Source organism: Ctenocephalides felis, unplaced genomic scaffold (assembly GCF_003426905.1).
Source record: "Ctenocephalides felis isolate EL2017-DRISC unplaced genomic scaffold, ASM342690v1 CF-g0.4_SCAFFOLD_01170, whole genome shotgun sequence".
NCBI lineage: Eukaryota > Metazoa > Arthropoda > Insecta > Siphonaptera > Pulicidae > Ctenocephalides > Ctenocephalides felis.
This window is the reverse complement of record NW_020537324.1, coordinates 4,255,036-4,279,379: the sequence shown is the minus strand read 5'-3', so window position 1 is coordinate 4,279,379 and position 24,344 is coordinate 4,255,036. Positions and strand designations below refer to the sequence as shown.

General features: G+C 31.7%; 1 protein-coding gene across 1 annotated transcript in view; it reads right to left on the bottom strand.

The window, feature by feature from the left end:
- Positions 1-990: 990 nt before the first annotated feature.
- Positions 991-24,344, bottom strand: part of LOC113368248 — a 33,405-nt gene continuing 10,051 nt past the window's right edge. Inside the window, exons 2-5 of the mRNA XM_026609811.1 lie at positions 8,825-9,031; positions 8,605-8,754; positions 8,468-8,544; positions 991-2,973 (exon numbers count right to left, since the gene is read on the bottom strand). Coding sequence (XP_026465596.1) covers positions 1,621-2,973; positions 8,468-8,544; positions 8,605-8,754; positions 8,825-9,031 — 1,787 coding nt within the window. The 3' untranslated portion in view covers positions 991-1,620. The remainder of the gene's footprint in view (positions 2,974-8,467; positions 8,545-8,604; positions 8,755-8,824; positions 9,032-24,344) is intronic.

Here is a 24,344-nt window from a genome sequence, read left to right as displayed (position 1 = left end):
TTCACACTGATTAAGTCTTAAGTTTGCACCCTGTTTCTTGTTTGTTTTTATGTTGTCATCCTGATAATTGACATAATGTCCGACAATGGACAGGAGCGACAGGAGTGAACTAGTGTCGTTTTGATTTTTATTATATAAATTAAATATTTGTGTTTGAAGTGATATTTTCATCGGGTTTACGGTGAGTTTAATTATTTTTCACACATATTATAAATATATAAATGTACGTATATTTTTTATTTATATATTAAAGTCATCGGCACATAATCATAACACTTTCACAAAGCGGGCGACATTTTGAAAATAACGTAATGATATATAATATATATTTTTATATTATATATTATACGTATTTTGAATAATATATATGTTTAATATAACTTTTTGATTGAATAATTTTTCAATAAAAAATCCGTTATTATTTCTCATTAAATTTATTTCAAATTATCTTATATTATTTTACAATATTATATTACGAGTGTTTCTAAAAACAAAGAACAAGATCTTTATAAGATACTGATTTAATAACATTTTCACTCGTTTGTTCAATAATTTTTACATAAAAATGGCAAAATAATAATATGCATTGCATGATAATACTTTTTTCTGCATCGGTTCAAAAAGGTTAAGAAACAGTTTGAATTATGAATGGCACATAATTTTTAAAATTAGTAGTTGCAGAAATAATTATACAGATACTGGAAATTATATAATTAAATATATAATCCTTTGAATGTTGAGTTAAAAATTCAATTCTTATGTAACTACAATTTTATCTTACAAATATTTTTTAAAAGAATTTGTTACATTGTTTACTACATATTTATATCCATTTAAAACTCTGAAATCTGACTAAGGGAACTATTTATAAATTTATTCTTATATGAGACTGTTATTTAAATTTTTGAATAGATACACATATATTAGTTTGACTATTACAGTACATATGGCAAAAAGACCTTTTATGATATTTATTAATCTATTGGTTTGTGAAAATTATAAATAAAATACTATAAGGTAAATTCTAAGTGTTTACAAATATTCTATATTATATAATCTATGGAATGATTCAGAAGCACTATTTGATATTTTTGCTATGACAAAAAGGTCTTATCATTTAATGAAGTTGAAGTAGACCAGCAAAGTCCTAATATTACATTTTGTACAAAAGTGACTGGAATGTTTATTAATGCCATTTATATATTACAAATCATTTTTCTAACTCGTCTTTGGTTAATTGCAAATACGCCATTTAGGCAATGCCCAGCACGGTTTTGTTTCAGAATTTATTATAGTACAACTAGTCTTATCTTAAATATATTATTTACAAATTTGTTCAATGTTTTAACAATTAAGACATAATAAAAATATCGTTAACATGTTTTGTACAAGATCAATGTTATTGAGTATGATAACTATAACTATAAATCAAAAATTTATTACGAACATAATAATTAAACTAACTTCAATCACATATCGCGGAACACTAGACACATTTCTTAAACTATTAATAATCGATTTAACATAATTATATTTGCGATGACTTCTGAAGTTTAAATCATATTATAACACACTTATAAATTCGCGTTTTTAATCTCAAAAAAGAGAATTATCAATTAGTTATTCATAAGGAGGCAGTCCAAGTGGAGCACCACCTTCATAAAGCGACATCTTTAATCTTTTACACTTTGCACGTCTGTTTTTGAACCAAAATTGCACATTTTTCGACTCCAATCTGGGAAACTTTTGCCTGTACGGCATACGATTCAATTCTTCGGTATATTTGAGAATTAGATTGTGTGAAGGATGAGTATTTGCTGTGAACCAATGTTCCAAACGCGGAACTTCAGTAACAGGATCTATAAATGTTCTATTTCTCTTTCTCCTGTCTTCAGATAGCGCAGATAAATTCAAACCGCTGCTACTTGGAGGTGACGCACCGGGCTGATGACCAAGTCCAGGAATGTAGTGAGACATATACATAATGCTGTGACTGAACATGGAATTAGGCACCAAGGGAAAAGCTAAATCTCTCCCAGTTACACCATCTACAGGACTCGGACTTCTGAACTCCTGGTGACCTGTAGAATCCAGCCTAGGAGGAGACGAAACAACTTCCATATCTATTTCAGAATCTTCTTGATCACTGGGCGAATGCTTTGTGTTATTGTTATTGGATGTGTCTTGTGGACTGTCCATATCTGGATCAAGTTCTTCTTTAATCTCAGCCTTCCGTGTGGTAAGTGATAAAGGAGCGTCTGGTGTGACAGGCCTTCTCTCTCCGTTTTGTCCATCTTCAGAACCGTCGTTAGATAGGTTATCATCGCTCATCGCAGATGGTGGTCTGCGACTTGTAGAATTGTTGGAAGAAGGACTTTTAAGATACGGGGAATGATTATCTCCAAAACCGTTTAATGTCCCTAAATGGCACCCCAAAGCAGCAGCAGCTGATCCCCGTAGTTCCGCTCGTTTCTGGGCAGCCCTTGCATTTTTAAACCAGTACACCACATTATTGACATCTAATGGTTTCCGACCTCGCCTCGATTCAAGCTCATTCAATTCCCTAACATAGTTCTGAATCTGCTGCCTGCTTGGATGTTGGTTTTCATTGAACCACCTTTGTAACTTCGGTAACTCAAGTTCAGGATCAAAACTTGTACGCATACGAGTTTTCTGACTGGGATATTGCGAATGCAAAGTTTGCAGTGCTGGATGCACAGTATGCTGATGCACAGGATGATGAGAATGAAGGGAATTGGGGATTTGTTGATGGTGATCAGGATCTATTCTGGGCGAAGGGCTGCCTCGTGGACGTTGGGAGTATGCGTGTGGGTGCGCATATGGCGGTGTCGAAGGGCTCAGTTGGGCGGCGAACCAGGCATCGAATTTTCGAAGTAACTCGGGTGGTGGTTCCGGTACTGGTACATGAGGGGCGCCGGCAGAATTTCCGCGGCAGAGCTGAGAAAGTGTTATCTGAAACAAAATAAAAAGAAAAATATAGACTTCGAACAATAAAATAATTATTTCAATGAATATTCAATATGTATAATTAACTATTCAATATATAATAATTTTGAAATCCGTGCATATTTCATAATACACGGATATTTTTTGATACTACTTTATTAAACAAAAAAACTGTCATAAATTTTTCATTTTTATAAATTTTTAAGTATTTTTCAAATAATTCTAAAATGATTGAAACAACCACCACAAATTACGATGAAGTTTGCGAAGAAGAGGAAATATCAACAGTATCATCATCAATGGAATCAGTCGATTACATGTCTCAACTTTCTAATAATTTAGTAGACTACTACATTATTCCCGATCTCCTCGAAAAATCTTCTCATAAAGTAATGTTCATCCAGTATCCATCTCGGGCTCGAGTCCTAATAGGAAATCATCTTCTACCAGAAGAAGTCGTGGAGTGTCCAACTGTCACATGGGAAACCGAAGAAAACTGTTTGTATTCCATAATGATGATAGATCTAGATTCTCCAACTTCAGCAAACAATATTTTAAGCCCTTGGTTACATTGGCTTATCATAAATGTTCCAGGATCCAATTTGGATTTAAGACAAGCAGATTTGGTGGCGCAATACGTTGGTGTTTCGCCTCCCATAGACAGTGGGATTCATAGATATGTCTTTTTAGCATTTGTTCAAGTGGAACGTATAACTTTAAATAAATTTGAGAGAGATGAAATAATAAAAGGGCCGAATATGAGGTCACGATTTTCTGTAACAAATTTTGTAAAGGATAGAAAATTGATAGAAAGACCAGCCGCTTGCAATTTCTTTTTATCGCAATGGACAGAGTTCTTGCCAGATTTTAATGAAAAACTCACACAGTATTATCCGGAAACTAATACAATAATACAAAATATAACCCAAGATCAAACTGAGAGAGATATTGGAAACAAAACATGAATCGCTGATGCATTTTTTTTAATTTTGGACACACAAATTGTAACGTTTGTATTATGTAACAAATATAATATTTTTTTGTTTTGTTCTTATGGTACTTAAGTGTTTTATTATAAATCATTCTCTTGTCTAGTTTGTAATAATATTATAATCAGAATCAGTTGAGAATTACCCTTCCAGAATAACCGCAACTCATCCGCAAGTATTACTTCCGCAGTTTCATCCATAATCTTAACAGTTCAAGAATGATTATATTCAGGTCTTTGTCTCCGAGAGTTTCGAAGCACGATAAAAGCTCTCTTCTTAAGCTCACATACACACATACTAGTAGGTACACACTGAAACAGGGCTTCTTAATTCATAGAAAAGGAAGCCATTTATATTATTGATGAATTACTCTTCCTTATTGATGAATAAATGAATAAATACAATACATCTATCGTTTTTATCGACGGACAACAACATCAATTTTTAGTTTTAATTTTTTAGTGGTTATAAAATCAATAATCGCATTCTCAAAATGATCAAGGTTTCTTTATATAATTGCTGCTTTCATCGCAAACTCTTTCCTTACATAATTTCTTCTAAATTAAATCGCGCATTAAATTCCACTATTTAATCGTTCGCATATTTTTTATGGAAGTTAAAATTTTAATGACTGATATTTTAATTTTTATGATGATAGACTTCGTTCATCAAGAAGTGAATAATAGATATCTCAAAATGTAAACTATTAGGTATCTAATATTTCACCACAACCAACTATAATTTCTATTTGAGCTGAATTTGAGAACCCTACTCGGCACGAAAGAGAACAGACCGACCTCCTGCTCCCATACATCGGCGGAGGCGTAAAAGTTTTTGCATGCGCTCTCGCTAATCAGTCTGCTGCGGATTTTGCGTTAACTGTTTTTCTGTCGGTTAATGTACTTGTAGAACATCGCCCGAGATCGAGGAGGTTAGTGTCTTTAATAAGATTACCGGGCATTATTTCGTCGGTATTAATAAGATCAAAAGCGATGGGAAAACGAAGCAGGAGCTAAGGGTGGAAATGAGGGCAGAAAGACACGTGGTGGCGGTTTACAGACGGCGGCAGCGTCTTGGGATACTTCTTTGGTGGAAGTCGATATGGAAATAATTCATAACTACCTTATTCCTAAGAAAATTGTCTCATTGCATGGTATATATAGGATTCAATTTAATAGTACTATATGTTTGTAGTGACTTCCTAATAATGTGGATATTATCTTTAGAAGGCAACCCAACAGATGATGTTATCTATATCTGATGTATTTTTATTATACTAAAATATCTTTCATAATGCTGACGTATGATTTATATTTTGATGGACCAATGCAGGAGAAGTGCTCATTTCACTTGGAAACTTATACAGAACTTAACTTGTATTTGAGGTAAATATATATTGTTGTGCTCGGTGATTATCTATTATTACAACTAGTGAATTCAAATTATAAATTTAATTCAAATTTTCAAAGATATCTATCCACGGATTTTTTTAATAAAGTTTTGCCGTTTTTATTTTCATATAAAATATCCAAAAGTATAAAGCCACTTGAAACAAAAATTAATCTTGTAAATATCTTAGTAGTATCTTTACAAAATGAGCAACCGCATTCCTAAGATTATCAAGGTAGTATTATTTAATTTCTGCTTTCCTAGCAAACTCATTCCTTAAATAATTTCTTCTAATTTAAATCTCGCATTAAATTCCGCATTTAATCTTTCGCATATTTCCTGATGAAAGTGAAAATTTTAATAACTGATATTTTTATTTCAATTGTAGAAAGGTATATTCATGAATAGATTAAAATCTATACAAAGTGACAGAGAATACTTATTAAATAATTTTTATTCCACTGTCAGAAAGAAAATCTTAAAAACTTATGCAGATTAAGCTTCCGCAATTATTTAATGAGCTAAGCGGAGTAAATATTTGTTCTGGTATTACTTTTTTTATTTTTTCGCTAATTACAAAATCTAATCAACGTGATTTCTGACAACCAAAGTCATCTGTGCAAATATTAACAAGATCTAATTTTATGACTTGCTATACATTAATCTCCGACTGACATTCAACATGAGCTAGTCTTATTTCAGATTTATAACGGAATTATAATGCGACAATATTAGGTAAATAGATTTATATACACATAGAAAAATACAAATAAATGTATATAAAACATGTATAACCACTACATCTTCTAATTGACCATTAAAGTCAGTTTAAGCTTATAAATCTAGCGAGCAGGAATTAAAGTTTGAATGAGCCGAGTTTACCCTTAGGAAAAACTTTTTTGCAAAAGTTACTTTATCTTCATTTGCGAACATGATCCGCGGCCAATTTTTTTTAATAATCGCCAGACTCGGCCTCACAATAAATATAATTTTCAACATTATGCAAAGATCTTGTTCAAGGTAAATAGAGCTAAATCTTGGATGATATACGTCCGTGAGGAAGAATTAGAGTAATCTCGTATTAGATTATTAAATTAAGAATAATATAATAAAAATTATAATTTAAGTTAAATGCGATTGTGTAAAAAATTTAACTCCCATTTCGAACTGTAGCTTGAAATATTAAGTATCACATAAGCTTCTAGTCAATTTAAATGTACCTGATATTAATTGAAACTCGAATATTAATAGTTGTGATCATATGAATTGAAATTGTATGAGAATACTATAGTTTGAGTGATATAAATCTAATTATCGTATATGGCTCGTAATTATATTGTGCAGAAATTAACCATTATTTGCATGAAGGGATGTAATAGTAGACGTAGACTCAGTAGAGTAGATAGATTAGTGTTGCTATCATATATCTCTAACAAAAATTAATTATTACTGGTCAATTTATTCTCCAATGAATTATTTTTTTAAAAAATATCACCATAACCCAAATACGCAGCAGTTGCCATAATCTCACGGCGACACCAAAAAATAAACTCCGAGACGGACTCAAAATCCGGTATACTCGTATAATAAATCTAAGATTCTATTCTTAAACAAGGCTTAAGAATTTAATCTCGGCGACTCTAAATTATGCCAGGAGATGTCCGTGTGATTTACTGAAGGATTAACATACTTAGATAAAGTCATATTAAGACGTGCCTCGTCTCCGCCGATCGCGCGACGCCGATCTTGGGCCAGAAACGGGAGAGAGGCGGGACGCTCAGGTGACAACGGTAGCCGGGCGAATTATTATTTATTACTTCGTATTTAACGAAGGTCTTGGTAATTAAAAAAAATCAAAATTATAAAACAGCTTACAATTTTCGATCCACTGACCGAGCCCTGACACACGCATAGAAAGAGAAACGAATTAATTATGATTACTTTATATTTAACAAAAACTTTTCATTTTTATATATCTTTACGTTTCAAAGGTTTCTGAATATTTTGGCATACCTTAGAAAAAAGTTCAAAATTTCAAAATATTCCTGTATAAAAAAATCTATTTTTTCAGAAAGGTCAATTTTTTCCAAAATTTTAAAATTCTCAAAAATCTATTTTTTTCAAAGTTCTGAAAAAAAAATTGAATCTTTTTTAAAAATTTTAATTTTCGGTACAAGAAGTTCCAGCAATTTGCCTTAAGGCACGATGCTATGCACTACTAGTTTTAATTTTATATGACATTATAATAATTTATATAAAAATAAAGATATTGACTTTAGATATTTACAATGAATTCAAATCAAGTACTCATAAAGGAACATTTTAGAAATATCACTTTTTTAAATCATATTTTTTACAATATCTCACGTTTATGCTATTACATGAGGACATTAATTTACAACATATGTTATAACCTTTCTTTTTCTATATTTTTTAGAAGTAATCGGTCAATCACCAAAACTTTGAAGTTATTGTCAATATGTAATAAAAATCATATTATCAACCATAAGTGGTTGAAATTAACAGCTTTTACAAAATCCTTATACATTTTGTGACAAAATATTTAACTGTACTTGACTAATTGTAAATTAGATATGAATCAAAAATAGTCAGAAGTAATCAACAGCGTTGAATTAGAGTTATAATCAAAGTAAATATAAAACATAAAATACGGTAGAACAATAAAATTATGTATAAATTAATTTACGGCCTCATTGTTTAATACTCGTGGCAAACTAGTGTGTAATTTGGAATTAGAGAACGGTTAATAAAATTATCTGCTTAACTACTGAATTGAGCAAAAAAATGGCAGAGGATAAAAAATGGCACATGATATGAAAGAGACGTAATACGTATTTTTTTATACACAGTTTTTTCTGTCTCAAAATATTTTATATTTTGTAATCGTAAATTTTTACTACTTTACTTATTTCATTTTGGATGCCCATATTTGTTAGTAGTCATTTTAGTACAAATTGTTTCATTGAAACGAAAACTGGTCAATAAGAAAGAAAAACAAAGAAGAAAGTCCCATAATTCAAAAATTATGCTTAAGTATTGCATGCATTTCGTATATGTATTGCATTTTGGTATATGCCATTTTTCCAATTTATCATTATTACCTCGTCCAAAGGGCACCCAGTAGACCTCAGCAATCCGTGGCTCTGCAACAACAGCAACCTTAAGAGTTTATCCCGGACTTCAGCCAAAGGACCAGCAATGCCTGTTTGCCCGTCCCCTGCTCCAGGAGCGCCGTTACCTGCTCCAGGAGGTCGAGGTGGCCTCAAAACTGTTATACGAAGTGTTGCCACAGCAGTCAATTCGCCTAAGACTTCGCCGACTGTGCAAAGGGAACTGTCGCTGATTAAATCCAGGGATAAAGGTTTCCAGTTTTTGATCACCACAGAACCTGGAAGAAAATCGATAATTAGAGTCGAAATAAAAACATGAAATAATAGTTCAAGTAATCATTTTATTACCTTTTGCCATTGCAAGTGCCTCCGCAGGGTACCCTAGCCTTTGCAGAGCCGCAGCTACAACATCGTGAAAAGCAGTTGATGTAGGAATGATGACGTAGCTATCTGTTTCTATAAGAGCCCTACGACGCCACTGTGTCGCTCGGGGGGCGCAAGCGTCCTGCAGAGCTGGAGCAGACTCAACCACACAATGCAGGGGCAAAGATTTACCTGGGGAAGAAAGAAATAAATATATAGAAATAAATTGTAAATTAATTAAATTAAGAATAAATGTAAATATTGCATAAATATGTAAGCTTGAAATTTTCATATGCATTTTAAGGGCATGTGTAGCAGAACTTAATGTAAAATTGTTACCAGAAAGTAGTTTTTGGTTCGGAATGATTGTTTTAAATTGAGGAGCAATAAGTAGAGATTTGGTTATTATTAACTTGTTCACTGTAGAAATGATAAAATTGATATTCAAGCCAAAAATAAATTAACCAATAGGTGTGGAACTAGCTATGAAGTTAATAATATGTATGCAACTATATATGCAATTTTTATTTAAATCAATCAGTGAATATTTTTCAAGTATCAAGATGCAGATATGATATATATGCATAATTTACTATCTCTTGACAAGAAAGACTTACCTAAAGCCTGATACCCTTATTTTCCACTCTCCTATGAAAAAAACAGCGTTCTCCATTAGGAGTTTTAGTAGAGTAACGAGCACATTATATTATGCAAAGATTATTATATAAAGATTAAAAAATCTTTCCCCAGCCGGGGGTGGGATTGAGCATTCAGCTTTCTCAATGCTGCTATTAATTAGCAAACAAAAAAATCAACTACAAAGAACATTTAATGGTGATTATTATTTTTATTCTCAAGTACCCACTCTGAGAGCAAAAAGCTGTATAATCTTTCCTTTCATGTCGCGGGCTTCGCTTTCTGATATAAATATTCTAGCAAATCCTCCTAATAAAATATCACGTCTTACGATCATATTATGTATATTTTAAGAATACATTTTTTGTAAATTAATCACTCTGTGAATTTTTATTTTCAATAGATAATTAAGAGATTTAATATTGTTTTGTGATTCGGGAACCCGAAAAAGTTTATATAATCTCTTCATTGTGAGTCTCCTTTGATTATAAAGAATTCTTGGAAGAATTATTTTTAAAACTGCAGAAACTTTTACAATACGGAGTAAATGAATCGAAATATCCATGAAACAGAATTAAAAATACACGTGCAGAAAAATATAATTAAGATTGAATGCAAATCATATATTTGGAACTGTTCCTTCTATTTTATTTTGTTAATTAAACATGAAATAATGTGAATACTTCATTGGAAAATTATTGAATTTTTTTCTTGGAACATGATATTCTTGATTGAAACTTTAATTGCAAATAAAATTGATAAACGAATATATAAAAATTTAGACAATGCTACCAAGTTTAAGTATACGATTTTGGCACCTGATTTTTTTTTACATTTGGAGTTCGAAGCGTGTCTACGTCCTTACTGTTTCTATGAAAATATGCATGTGAACAAGACACATGAAAGGCATTATTTATATTCACCAAATAATTACTTTCCACTATTTCTAACATGCAGATAATTAATTTTCAGAAAATTCATTCCGCCGGTGCACCTACTGCGCATTAGATCCTGTAGCGTTTTCTTGGCACGCATCCCGTACAGAGTATACCTAACAAATCCTTTAACCAATTTTCTTGTGTATTAAACCTTTAAATAAGAACGGTAATTTTAATCACTACAATACATATACTAAGAGAAAATATTGCTCCACGTGAACATTTACACATTGTATCTGTGTGTTTCGTGTATAAGTAGTGCGAATTAAAACTTTAGACTAACAAGAATTAAGCCGCGTGTAAGACGCTTTACCATTCCTCACAGATTCCTCATACCATCGAAACGAATCCGAGCTCGCATCCGTTGTTTTCATCGAAAATCGTGATATTAAAAGAAAATAATTGAAATAATCGATATAAAGGGAATAGACTCAGAAATAAAACTCCTGGTGTCCTTTGGATGGCTTTACCAGAAAAGGAATTATGCAAAATTGAAACCAATAAGAAAAATGTAGGAGTTTGTTTTCAGATTATCCAATTGGCTGATTTTTTGCTTCTTGACGTTCCAAATCGAACTGAATCGTTTGACACCAAAATTGGAAAAATGATGTGTGTACGTGAGTCAAAATTTGATATTTTATCATAATAAAAAAAAAAAAGTTTGGCATAAAAAGCATAATTTTGAAAGTAGGTAAATCCTAATTTTAATTGATCAAGTCGATAATTCATACATATCGGGAATTATATGCAACTTGCCTTAAGCCACATATTTAAATTTCGACAAAAGTGATATAGTTTATTCAATAGGATGCCTGGTCATTATCCAAATGAACTTATGAGTGTTTCCATATTTAAAAACTTCTTTATGTATAAATTAGATCAGTTATCAGTTAGATCAATATTACATTAGAATCCAATTATTTCAAAGCATTCTGTTACTACTTTATTTTTCCCATTACATTTTTGAATTTTGTAATGATATGTGTATTGTTTACTATTTTTTTCAAATATTCGAAATTTGTTTCTATATACATTACAAAATAATATCTACATTTTATACAGCAACTATTTTCATATCACTAAACAATTTTTAGATACTTTTGCAACCACTTCTTATTAACTTGCTGATTAATTCAGTATTTGATATTCATATCTAATATATATTATTGTTGGTTACCGCATACTTTCTATTATATAATATATAATCTTTTTTGGATATTTTTTTTATTAATTTCACTATACTGGTTATTAGTGGCTTTCTTTTAAATAAATAAATAGGTTATATAAATTTAATTATAATTCTATTTAATTCAATTATAATGAAAATTTAATTAAAAAATCCCAAGTTTAAAATTTTTAAATTTATATTTATTAATTAGGCTGAAATGTATACTAGATATTTTTTTCAAGAAAATTATCCAATAATTAATAAAACAAACTGCATCTTTAGAAACGAATACAACTAGAATTTTATGCTGCATAACGTTGAATAGTAATTAAATATGAAAGTCTAAGCCAGCTTTTATAATTTTTACTATTTTTTTAATATGTGTAAATATTACTTTGACTATTACATCGAAAATGTAATAAACTTCATATTTCCCTCACCAAACCTTTGAGATTTAGTCCCGCTAAGACAAAATCCAAAGAAGCGAACCGCGAAGAACCGAAACAGGAAGAAGTCTATGGGAGAAATCCCTTCATCCGACTTGAGATCCGATTTCACCCTTAACCCGGAATGTATGGCAACTACCCCGAAAACCGCGAACAGGGGGTGGATTTACCATCAAATTTTAAGTGAGATTTATATTATCAAGAAGCATTCTGATTAGAATTTAGTATAATAGAATAAATCAAGTAGTAAAATAATTATTTAAACTTGGAAAATCTTAAAAGCAGTGCCTAAATATAGAAGATTAGATCATTATATGCTGATCGAAAACATATTTAATATTTTCGCATTTTTTTATTTATAGATAACTTATTAATGAAAAATATATTATTAAGAAGGAATTGAAAGCAAAGAGATGAAATTTGATCACACGCTTATTGGAAAATCCGAGATGCTCTCGAAAAAAAATAGATGGACTGAAAGGACTAGAACAAAAAAGAATGCACATGATAGTCAACTTGTACGAGAATAAAAAATACAGATTTAATATTTCTGTAGAATAAATTTTAAAATTTCCACCTGATTTTATTTCATTTCATCTCTACCCCTGTCTCCAAAAACATACATTATCCCCCGTGATAACGATTTGTGAGGTTCATCCCCCCGATGTCCCCAGTTTAAACCTCGGAACCGACAGAGAATCCCAGGGGTTAGGATAATGGCTGAATAAGTGAATATCTTAATGCGAGCGTTGAACGCGGCCAATTTGTAAAGTGGAGAATAAACGACAGTTTTATGTACATAACAAAACCGCCAAGTACATGAAAAATGATAAATGGACAGAGATTTGAAATCGGGTAATATAGGGATGACTTACTGTGATATTTGTATTTACTGTGACGTAGTGAATATATAGTCGTCTGCTATGAACAAGTTTTAATTTGTAGATATAAATTATGATTATCAAACTTCGCCTGCTTTAAAGCTTTTACTTTTACCCCAGCTTTTCCTTAGAAAATCTTTTGTTCTCGGCTTCACTAATCATCTACAGAATTCTTCTCAGGGTATCTTGTCATTGCTCTTCGTGTCTCGACTTACCTCAGGAGTTAAATCAAGCCGTAGCTACTTTCATAGGAGTTGGAAGGAAGCACTTCCGATCGAGATTGGTGCGACGTTCCGGAAAATCTCGCGAACAACCTACGACAGGTGTCAAAGCGATAGTCGCGCATCGGTTGATCGACGCCGCCGTGTCAACTCGGAGGAAAGGGAGTGGAAATATTTAGCTAAACTTCAAACTGGAATTATTAGGTCTCAGATAAGCTTGGTTTTTCGTCTTAGGATGGTCGAGTAGTAAAAACAACAAAGTCTACGAATGCAGGATATGTTTATATTCATATCGATCTATATATTTCCAGCAATTTGCTTTAAAGCACGATGCCACGCACAACTAGTTCCATGTTTACGATGCCCATATTCTAATTCTTTGTGAGTTTGAGATTACAAAACAATGTTTGTACCGTGTCCATCGAAGTGTGTCTATCCTATCCCGAAACACTTTGGTATTTAACTAACACCGTTTGGTAATTCGGCCGAAAGCAAGTCGTTTTAATCACCGTACACGCGGGAGTAGCCCCGGCGGCGGGTTAATACTTACTTTAGGCTACGTAGGTAGATATATATATATATATATATATATATATATATATATATCCACTTTTCCTATAAGTCATGTAGGTAAGCTTGGGGCTATAACCTATTGGTAACCCATCGCTTCCTTATTTTGCATACATCGAAGGCACCTTTGCTAAATCGGTTAAGCGACCCACGGGATTCGGCCAGCTTGAACTTCCGATGCTCTTGGACGAATATTTAGTCGCCTGATTTGCACATCACACCGAAGAGAATAATTTGTGGTCGAATACCTTAAGCCACAAACACTATTTATAATTAATTCAACCTTGCCATACTTGGTACTTGATAAACCAACAACTTACAGATATATTACGAAGATGATGAAATAAATATGTATATTCTTTATTAATGAAGTGAATTATTCCTCTGCTGTTTTACATGCGTTCGAATTTTTAATACGCTGATGACCTTTTTGAATCACACGCCCGTGACACGGGATTTAAAAGCTTAAGCCGAGGGATTTGGAATTAAGATACAATATCATAAATTATATCTTACTACGTTGTATTCTTTCTGAATGGCTTATGATATTCTTCACGGCGTTCAGTCCGTGAGATTAAATCTAATAGTATGCCGAGTCACGAAAACAAAACTTACCCATCTTGCGCAGATAATTCTTTGAATAATGACTCCCTTGGAAGTGGAATTCTTACCCAGTTTCCACTCCAGATAGATTAGTCATAAAGTTTATATCAAACACGGGGGTAATAGACTTATGAAGAAGATTCGTTGGCGTAATCAATTGTAATATTGATATTATACCAGTACTAACTTCGCTCTCGATTGCCTTATTTTTTAGTATCAAAGTATCACATTTTCTGGATGGCGTCTAATCATTCCTCAATTATGCTCCTGTCGGTAGTTTCTCCTGACATAGGCTCAGATTCGTTTCCGATTTAGAGATAATGTTTCTATTGTGATGTTCGCTTTTCTATAAACATCCCCTAAGGTTTCAAGTTCAAACAACCTAGTGAGGAAATTAAATGTCCTCGTCTAAAGGTTTTGTAAATCGCAAATCTTCACTTGAGCACATGAATGCCAGGTATTATGGAAGATAATGATGTAATAATGTGATAACGAATTATATTACATATTTTAGAAAATGATCGATTTTGTTTGGGGTTATAAATTTTAATAATTAATTTGAATATATAGTGTATAAATCTGAAATTGATGTAGACATATGTATTAATAGCGTCTTAATTAATAGAATAAAAAACATATTAAAAAAAATTCTAAATTCAATATATATATATATATATATATATGTATATATATATATATATATATATATCTGTGAGTGTGTACGTGCAAGAATGCGTTTACATAAGCATCTATGATATCATGGGAGCAAACTTTTACCCGGTCGAAATTCCTTTATATGAATTATAACTTTTTATAAGTACGACTAATACAAAGTATCCCATTATTACGGAGCGCACTTATCGAAAATGATATAGCTAATACATCCGAATGATCGTGGAGAACAGACTTCGTTAATATAGAACGTCGAGGATTAAGTTAGAGAATAAAAACGTCAAGATCTAGCAAGACAAATACGTATATAAATATGTATTTATGTCTTCTTCTAATCCCGGCGGTTATACGGTACTAGAGCCGAGTTCTTACTTCTTATCAGAGAGGAGACCTGGAGGAGTCTCCAGGAGAACATAACTCCTTTCTTCCTTTTGTTAGACGTAAAGCCATCTCCTAATTAGGATCTACACAATAAGCTTTGCAGTGTACCACTACGTTTTCATATTAAACTCATCCGTTTATTATGACGAGGAGACACAGATTAAAATATTTTTAAAACAATTGCAGACGATACCTTTGCACTCGCAAACGCGCGAGGGAAGAAAAAGATTTGGGAAAGGAAGGAGGATTTTTGATTCGTTAGGATTGAACAAATATATATATATATATATATATATATATATATATATATAATAAATGGATAGGTATTTTTATTCTAAGTCAGTTTTTTTAATTGAAGTCTATCAATATATATTTTAGACTAAAATAGCAGAGGAGTAAATAAAACGTCCAAGAAAAATAAGATAAATTAATACAAATCAAAATAACTAACAAAAATTTTCCTATATGAATATATTGAATGAAAATACACACACTCCATTTAAGCTCTCCTAAAAAATCGAATCCTATATTTTTCTGAATTTACATACGTGTCAACATTCTGTTGACATAAAGAGTTTATTCTTAAAAGCAGCCAAGTCTATATTTACGACGTGCATATATTTGTCAATTCTCGACGGATCATGACTACTCTTCTACTCTTCCAGAAAGAGGACTCCTTATTCGACTAAAATCTCTGTTCGAACTGAAATGACATGTTAATTCTTCACCGGTAGCCCGATATTCAAATATCTCGGTTCCCGTGGCCATTTCACACATTTGATTAATCAAATAAAAGCCAAAGTACATACAGAAGTCACGATTCGTTGACACTTGCAGTTATGTCGGCATTAGAAATTTTTCTTCGGGTTTTAATCTTGGAGTCACGAGATACACATGTAATTAGAAATAATAAATTTAAACTAATTTTATTGGCGTCTTAATAGTTTACATATAAAATTAGATACATGATAGCTAATGAGTCCCAAATTGTACTTAATTTGTTATTAGGAGTAAAAATTGCTTTCGTAAGCCTCCAACATGTGCTTTCGATAATAAAGTTGATATTTAAATATATAGGACAAAATAACTGAAAAATCTAATGTTACGAAGAAGATTTGTTTAAGCGACGATTTGTGGAAGGTTCTTTTATTCAACTGGTCATAAACAAACAAAATCACAACACATATTGCGAGTCAAAATGTCGTTTTAGATTTCGGAGTTTATGAATAAAAGACTTTAATTTAATTCAAGATTTCACGTAAATTATAATCAATTTTTGATATTATCAAATTTTTATAATATTTATCAAATTTTTATTTAGCGAACTTTGTATCCATTTCCCTCGTTTATGTCTCACGATGATTTCATTAAACCAATTCTCACACATAATTTTTTCTCACAAAGACATATCCACAAGTCTTCGTCTTCGTCTTATTTTTTCTTATTTGTCCTCTGTTTGCGGAACTTGAACATCTTTTGCAAACAGTGGAAAGACGGCGGCTCATTTGATTAACTGGTGTTAATTAAATGAAATACAATATTAGAAAAACTGTTAAACGAGCACAATGAAGTGATTACCAAAATGTTTTTAAATATGCCGACAAGTGACGAGAACACATTTCTAAGAATAAACGTAATTAAATAAAGTTGTTTGTTTAATAAAGAAATCTACGCCAAATTATGAACAATTTGTACTTGGATGTTTGGATAGTTTATTATATGGTTAGTTTGTGATTTCGCATTTGGAGGCTAGTGTGAGAATATTTTGGAGACTCAGGGTTATGCTGTAATAGTATTACAAATGTATATATATATATATATATATATATAAATCATATTTTATTTAAATTTCATACAATAGTCGTCCCCCTGGCCGCATCGTTTACGATTTACAATATTAAGCGGATAAGTATAGAAGCGGCAGAGTTCCTTTGCCCTCGTACCTGGTTAGGAGAACGGACACGATCTTAATTCAAGAAGGAGCTCTTCTGTATCCAATAAAACACAGATTCTAAACATAAATCTTGTATAAAATCCTGATTAACCAAAGTTGTAAAATAACTAACAAAAATTGCTATTGTTTTTATTATATTATATATGGAATGCTGAATGGGATATTTGTCTCGATGATGCATGTAATACAGCTCAACAATTAATCACAATAGATATCAGCGCTATTTTCTAATATCATGATAACAACCTGTAACAGAATCGCATTTTATGACAAACATATAGAAGAATAAAATAATTGAAAAATTGAAACTGAATGTCCAAAGCGTCAAAAATAAAAAAAATATAGAGGAAGTTTAGAATTGTTTAGACAACTATCAAAACGTAAAGAAGAAGACCTACATTTATCAACTCTGAAAGAATTTTAACCATTAAAACAAAATTCTGCATAATTTCTAAAGATAATCCCTTAAGATTGTATGCTAAAAGGTTACAAATACAACAAGTATATCTACTTCTATTTTACTGTTGAGAATCTCTGCCCTAAGGGTTGAGAATATCAAGGGTGGAAGAAATGGGTTACTTAAGGCAAGCGGCGGAAGGGCACCGAAGGAAGTAAGGAAGTGAATCGGAAGGGCTAAAGGGGTGAAAGGGGCATCCACTAATCCTCGAGGTAAGTCCAGCGGCCCGAGAACTAAACCGAAACCCTTATTCAAAATCCTCCACTCATACCTTTGTTAGTTCAACTAGGAGTCGTCGAGTCTTATTCCTATACCGTCTAAGAATAAACCAAAATCTAACCTACATTGTGTATCGTGAATGAGCCGAATTTAATGATTGACTCGTAATAAAGCTATTTGGTGAATTGAAATACCTACGAGGAAGGTATAAATAACCTATTTAGGATGTATTATTATCATGTACAAATTCTACAAAGTTATACTACTTGTGAAAAACTTTCTTGCAAAATCGGAATCTATTAACGAAAGTTCTATATTGTACTTATTGTTATTCATAATTTCTGCAAACTGTCTATAATGTGAAGATGGAATATCAAAAAATTGTATAAGATGTTTTATTCTTTTTCAAAGTGATAGGATATAAATTCACCATCTCCTTCCAAATAAAGCAATTCAAATGAACTCAAAGCACATAATAGATCATTTACTTAGAACGTCTTCCTGATTAAGAAGAGATGTATAAATATCAAAGAGCAGTAAACATGATCTTTAGATTTTAGATCTGTCTAAAGTTCTCGTCAGTTCTCTTAAGCATGTATGGAATTAATTATTCATCTTCGCGTAAATCGTATTAAAATAAGACGAGAGTAAAGGACACATATTAAACGCGTACAATATCTTAAGAAGCATCATTTGATGATTTAAACTTCTACGTGGAGGAAGCTTTAGAATTTGAGATGAATTATATATGACAGTGTTAACGCAAATTTTGCCCAAGACGAATGATTTAATCATGGTAAAGGAATTAGGCGCAATTAAAATTTAAAATAGACATTTGAGATATATCATTTATATAATATAAATTTTGTATGCATGTGTTCGAAGGACCACTTGTAAAAATCTAAGTCATCAATATAACAAAAATGTCACCAATTTATTCAAAAATACCGATAAAAAATCATATATTAATTATGCCATTTTTAGAACTTCTATAACCATCCATTCTTGTTGTTGGTTCCATTTTTCGCCTTTTCGAGATTTTCACCAGGATGCTTAGCAATATTTATAACTATCAAAACCTAATAAACTTCTGGAATAAGTTCATCCAAGAACAACTCCAGCAAAATCTACATATCACTTTCCTCATTTTTCTATTCCCCCCAGCAACCTGTTCGCTCTTGTCTCGGCTAGTACAACTCCCATGTCCTTTCTACTTCATCCCCAACCCGTGGGGGTTTATTTTGTGTAGTTGGCGAAGGTTTCGCCCTCGGGCCAGGGATGATATGAAGCAAACCGGATCGTAATCTACGTCTTAGACTCAGGACTGCGGATTAAATCATTTCCGAACTAATTACGACTCTTACGTACCTCGACACACACATAAAGGCAAAGCAAGTACCGAGGAATTTTGGAAACTGTAATAGACATATGGGGATAAAATAATTATATATATATATATATATATATATATATATATATATAATATTTACAAGCAATGCGTCACATAAAAATGAAAGATTTTTTGAGAATTTTTGTTGGCAAAAGTCTGAAATAATATTTACACTACAGATTAAGAATCAATCAATAAGTACATCAATTTTCAAATCATTTTTGATATTATTTATATCCTTTACATATGCTAAATTGATTTTAATCCCACGTAACGAGTCGTATGATTCTAATTTAATATGTTTAGGTTCATTTCGCATGTTATATACATTGGTGTTTAGTTATACATAGTAAATTCGCTCGATTAATATTTCAGAACTGTTAATAATTTCATCATCTATTCTATTAGTCACATCCGAATTAGATTGTAATTCGTGTGTTTTACCGATGCATCAAATGTTATCGAATTTTGCTCTTTGGTTAATTATTTCCTGAAATTGCCATAAGCCAACAGAATGCTGTTCATTGGAATTAAATGATAAAAGATATACGAGCAAAATCTATCGGATATCATTAATTTATATACCAGATCAAGGCCTAATATTGACTCATTTCCGAATCATAAATCGCTTTATAATAGCAATATTAAAGGTAAAATAATTTGTGGACCATTACTTTTCATCCCCTATGCACCATTTGCAAAGTTGTTGTAAACATTTTCTAAATCTAATTTATCCTTTATCGCGTTAAATTTCTATTTCTATCCTGCAATCATATTAAGAAAGTACATTAGATATTCCATTTGGCGAGTAAGGAACTTTTCGCAGTGCATGTAATCTCTCCAGACAGAGGACGATAGATGTAGGAAGCTACTGGCCACTAGGAGGGTTAACTAGGATAAACTGACCTTGGTCCGAATAGTCCTTCTGACAAGCCCCAAACCGCTATTTCAAATTTTGGAGGGCGATGAGAATATAATCAGACTTGATAAAGGATACAGGAGGAACCAGATATGTAGTTAAATAATTTAAGAAACAGAAGTTTTTGTTGTAGCCAGAAAATCCAATTTGGTAATTTTATGTTCTCTCGATATTTCAAATCAATCAAGTACGTATGTGTGAGCCAAAACTTGACCTTTCATCGACGTTTTCCCAAAAATGACTGCACGAGTTTCAAAAAATCTAATACGAATCCATGAAACTCGATAAGGACTCACAAGTTAAAAACTACTAGATTAATTTATTGAAAAACAACCCTTATAGTTGAGAACTTCTATTCCTGCTCGTCGAGGTGATATTCACAAAGGTGAAGGTGTCCAACGGGGTGTTATAAATTCATTTATTGAATTACCATGATGCGAACCGAGAACTAGTATTAAAGCCTTAGAAGCCGAACAGGAATAGAATATATTACCGAATGGTCAATGTCCACAAATAATATTTATATACCCACAAGATAAAAGATACTGAACATAAGTCTTAGACATATTTTGATAATTGTGGGTCATAGTTTAATAAAGACTTGCGCAAAATAAACTAGTAGATTTGGAGAACAATTAGAGACTACAAAAATAAAATAAAAGTAGTAGAGAATATTGTACTTGAACCTTTTGGTTAACATCCAAAAGTTTCCACAAACTTCTTCTTGGTGGATTACCTTGTGAATTCAGTTTATTGGATTTCCTAAGAACTTGCACATTGAATTACATATTATAAAAATAGATAACATAAAGCAGTTTCTATTATTATCGACTTTTCCCAAATTTCATCATTCCATTACAATTTATTTCTCGCATATGTGTTTCGCATACGTTCTTATATCTAAATTTAATTCGTCTACTCAAGAGTGTTTTAAGGAGTAACGTCGACGGCAAATTTCTCCAACTTTTCTGTTCTTACTTCCGATAATCCTCTGAGGATAATGTGATGTCGTAATCCAATTTGGAAAATCGCAATATGCGTTGCTAACCGGATTATCTGTTTGAGAAAGAGACTCCAATAATGCGAGGAATATTTTTTGGCGTAGGTGGCGATTGTAAAGACCAATTTTTCTTTACATAGATACTTTCATTTCTTCAAAAATAAATATAAAATATAACCCAGCAAAAGAATTTACTTTTATATTTTAGATTATCGACTTTTCCCAAATTTAATCATTCCATTACAATTTATTTCTCGCATGTGTTTCGCATACGTTCTTATATCTAAATTTAATTCGTCTACTCAAGAGTGTTTTAAGGAGTAACGTCGACGGCAAATTTCTCCAACTTTTCTGTTCTTACTTCCGATAATCCTCTGAGGATAATGTGATGTCGTAATCCAATTTGGAAAATCGCAATATGCGTTGCTAACCGGATTATCTGTTTGAGAAAGAGACTCCAATAATGCGAGGAATATTTTTTGGCGTAGGTGGCGATTGTAAAGACACATTTATTTTCTTTACATAGATACTTTCATTTCTTCAAAAATAAATATAAAATATAAATCCCAGCAAAAGAATTTACTTTTATATTTTAGAATTTGTTCCATGTTCCAATGCATCAAAATACCACATTAAAATCAAAGCTGTGCATTATTATAATATTATATTTAATTAAACCGCTTCTAATTTATTTATACCATAATTATCGGCTCATGTAAAATGCATCAGTGATTTCGAATTTCCTACAGGGTTATTCCAGTACATATCCACCGAGCATTAATAATTCATATTTAGAATTCTAAATGATAATAGAAAAATATTGGACATAGAATGACTACATAAAAAATAATATTTAGGGTTAATGTTATTGACTAATTATTAAATTCAATATTAATAAATTTTAAATGTCAAAAAAATGTGTATTTTTTGAGTTTATATTCAAATTAGTAAATATGCAATTAACTTTAGGCATTTTTATTTCAAAATTTCTATTATCATTGCTACTAAAATTTCGACAAAAAATAACTATATATATTTGTGAGATGTATGAAAGAACAATATACCGAAAAGTTGGATAAATTTCCACAGAAAATCAGATGAACGGAATCCATTTTAGCAGAGATGTGCACAGCTTCCGGAACCTTTAATCCCGCTTAAGTAGATTATCCGTCATGATTGATGAACTAACCTTCGCGACGACATTCAGGATAAGATTTCAAATGTTCCAGTAAAGTAACACATGGCAAAAAGGATATTAGAAATTTACCTTAGTAATCTGAAACTTGAAAAATACTCTAAAAGTGGAGGAATATTTAAAAATTAAACAGAAACGGAGAATAGATTAAAAAGGAAAAAATACTAGTGCACTCGTGAAATCGATTTGATATAAAATTTGGCGATAATGATTTTAGGGCTGTTTTACTAGGCAAATAATTTATTGCTATATAGCAATTGTTTAGGTATATCAATTTATTAATTTCAAGAGATAGGCTTAAAAAATAAACAAAATTCTTTATTCACTATTACGATTTGTAATTAGAGCGAGCTGTAAGTCATTCTAATATTAGAAAATAATATAGATATTAAAATTTGTAGAAATTTGCCAATTATTCGGTTTATATTGTATGAAGCTTATATCAACTTTACAAGCGATACAGTAAAATGAGTCGAATGAGTTGAAAATCCATAAAGTTACAGTCATTTTAAACTGCCTTACATTACAGTCATCATTACAGCCATGATCTTGAAAAACTGAGAGGATATAATATCTGAAGCCCATTATTTATATTATATATATATATATGTGAAAAAATAAATGAATCGTTCCGAAATCCGTACAAAAAATCAAAATTTTATCTATGTTTGGGAATATCTGGCATTATCCGGAGCTCGGCGGATTATCGTGAGCCCGGATTAACCTCACAATGTCAGCGAGCGCCGAGATAAAGCTTTTCGTTCCCGGAGTCCGTGTGTCCCTGTCTCTGTGTGTCTTTGTATTAGTCCGGAAACTGGCCTGCATCGAGAATCGTTACTCAGATTGCGATTACACTGTTCCGAGTATTCCACAATGGTCTAGAGACCGTCTATGAAATCGAGAAATGATTAATAGACTACGGAATTGTGTAGATTAACTCGACTTTGGGCAGAAACATTCTGGATTTCTGACAAGGGACCGTGAGAGGAGGACATGGGACACAGGATTCTCTATGTTTTGGTAAGACGAGATATTCCTTTTTGCAGATCCACATTAGAATTTTACGCACATTAACTGACAGGATTGATTCAAGTCTATTTTCTATCAGCAACTGTCGACATTGCATTTATTATTCCTGATCTTCTAACGGTGTCCAAAACGAAGATATTAAATTGTGCATCATATTCTGAAAATATGCATTGATTATCTAAAATGTTTCAGTTGGTCTCAACTGAACATATCTAATTTTTCTTTTCATTCCAGACTTGGGATGAACTCGGATCGCGTCACTTGCGGTTTCATGATCTCCGATATATATATATTTAATTTTTTGTTTTGTTTTTTCATATTTTAGCGTAAATACGCGTTACCCATGTTCAAAGTCACTCAGAAATTGAGTGGTAATGTTCATGATTATGTAACGTACAATAAAGCGTTTGGAGGTAAAATTTCTTTATGTCTGAGACTTTTCACCAAACTATAAACTATAAACTATAAACTATAAACTATAAACTATAAACTATAAACTATAAACTATAAACTATAAACTATATTCGTGTTCGTAGGGTATAAAATAAGTCGCTAAATATATTTTGCAACCATTTTCATTTTAGTTATCATAGAAATCATCTTATATATAAAAATGGAGTTCTCTTTCAAATGTCTTAGTAAAACTCGAAAACGGCTAAACCGATTTGGCCAGTCTTAGTCTTGAAAAATTCGTGCCAATCCAGAGAAAGTCCAAAAGGTGAGAAAATATTTCAAATCCGCGTAGAAACTTTACATTTTTAATTTGAAAATTTTTGGTAAACAGCACTTGATTCAAAATGGCTTTCCACGCAATATTAATCAAATG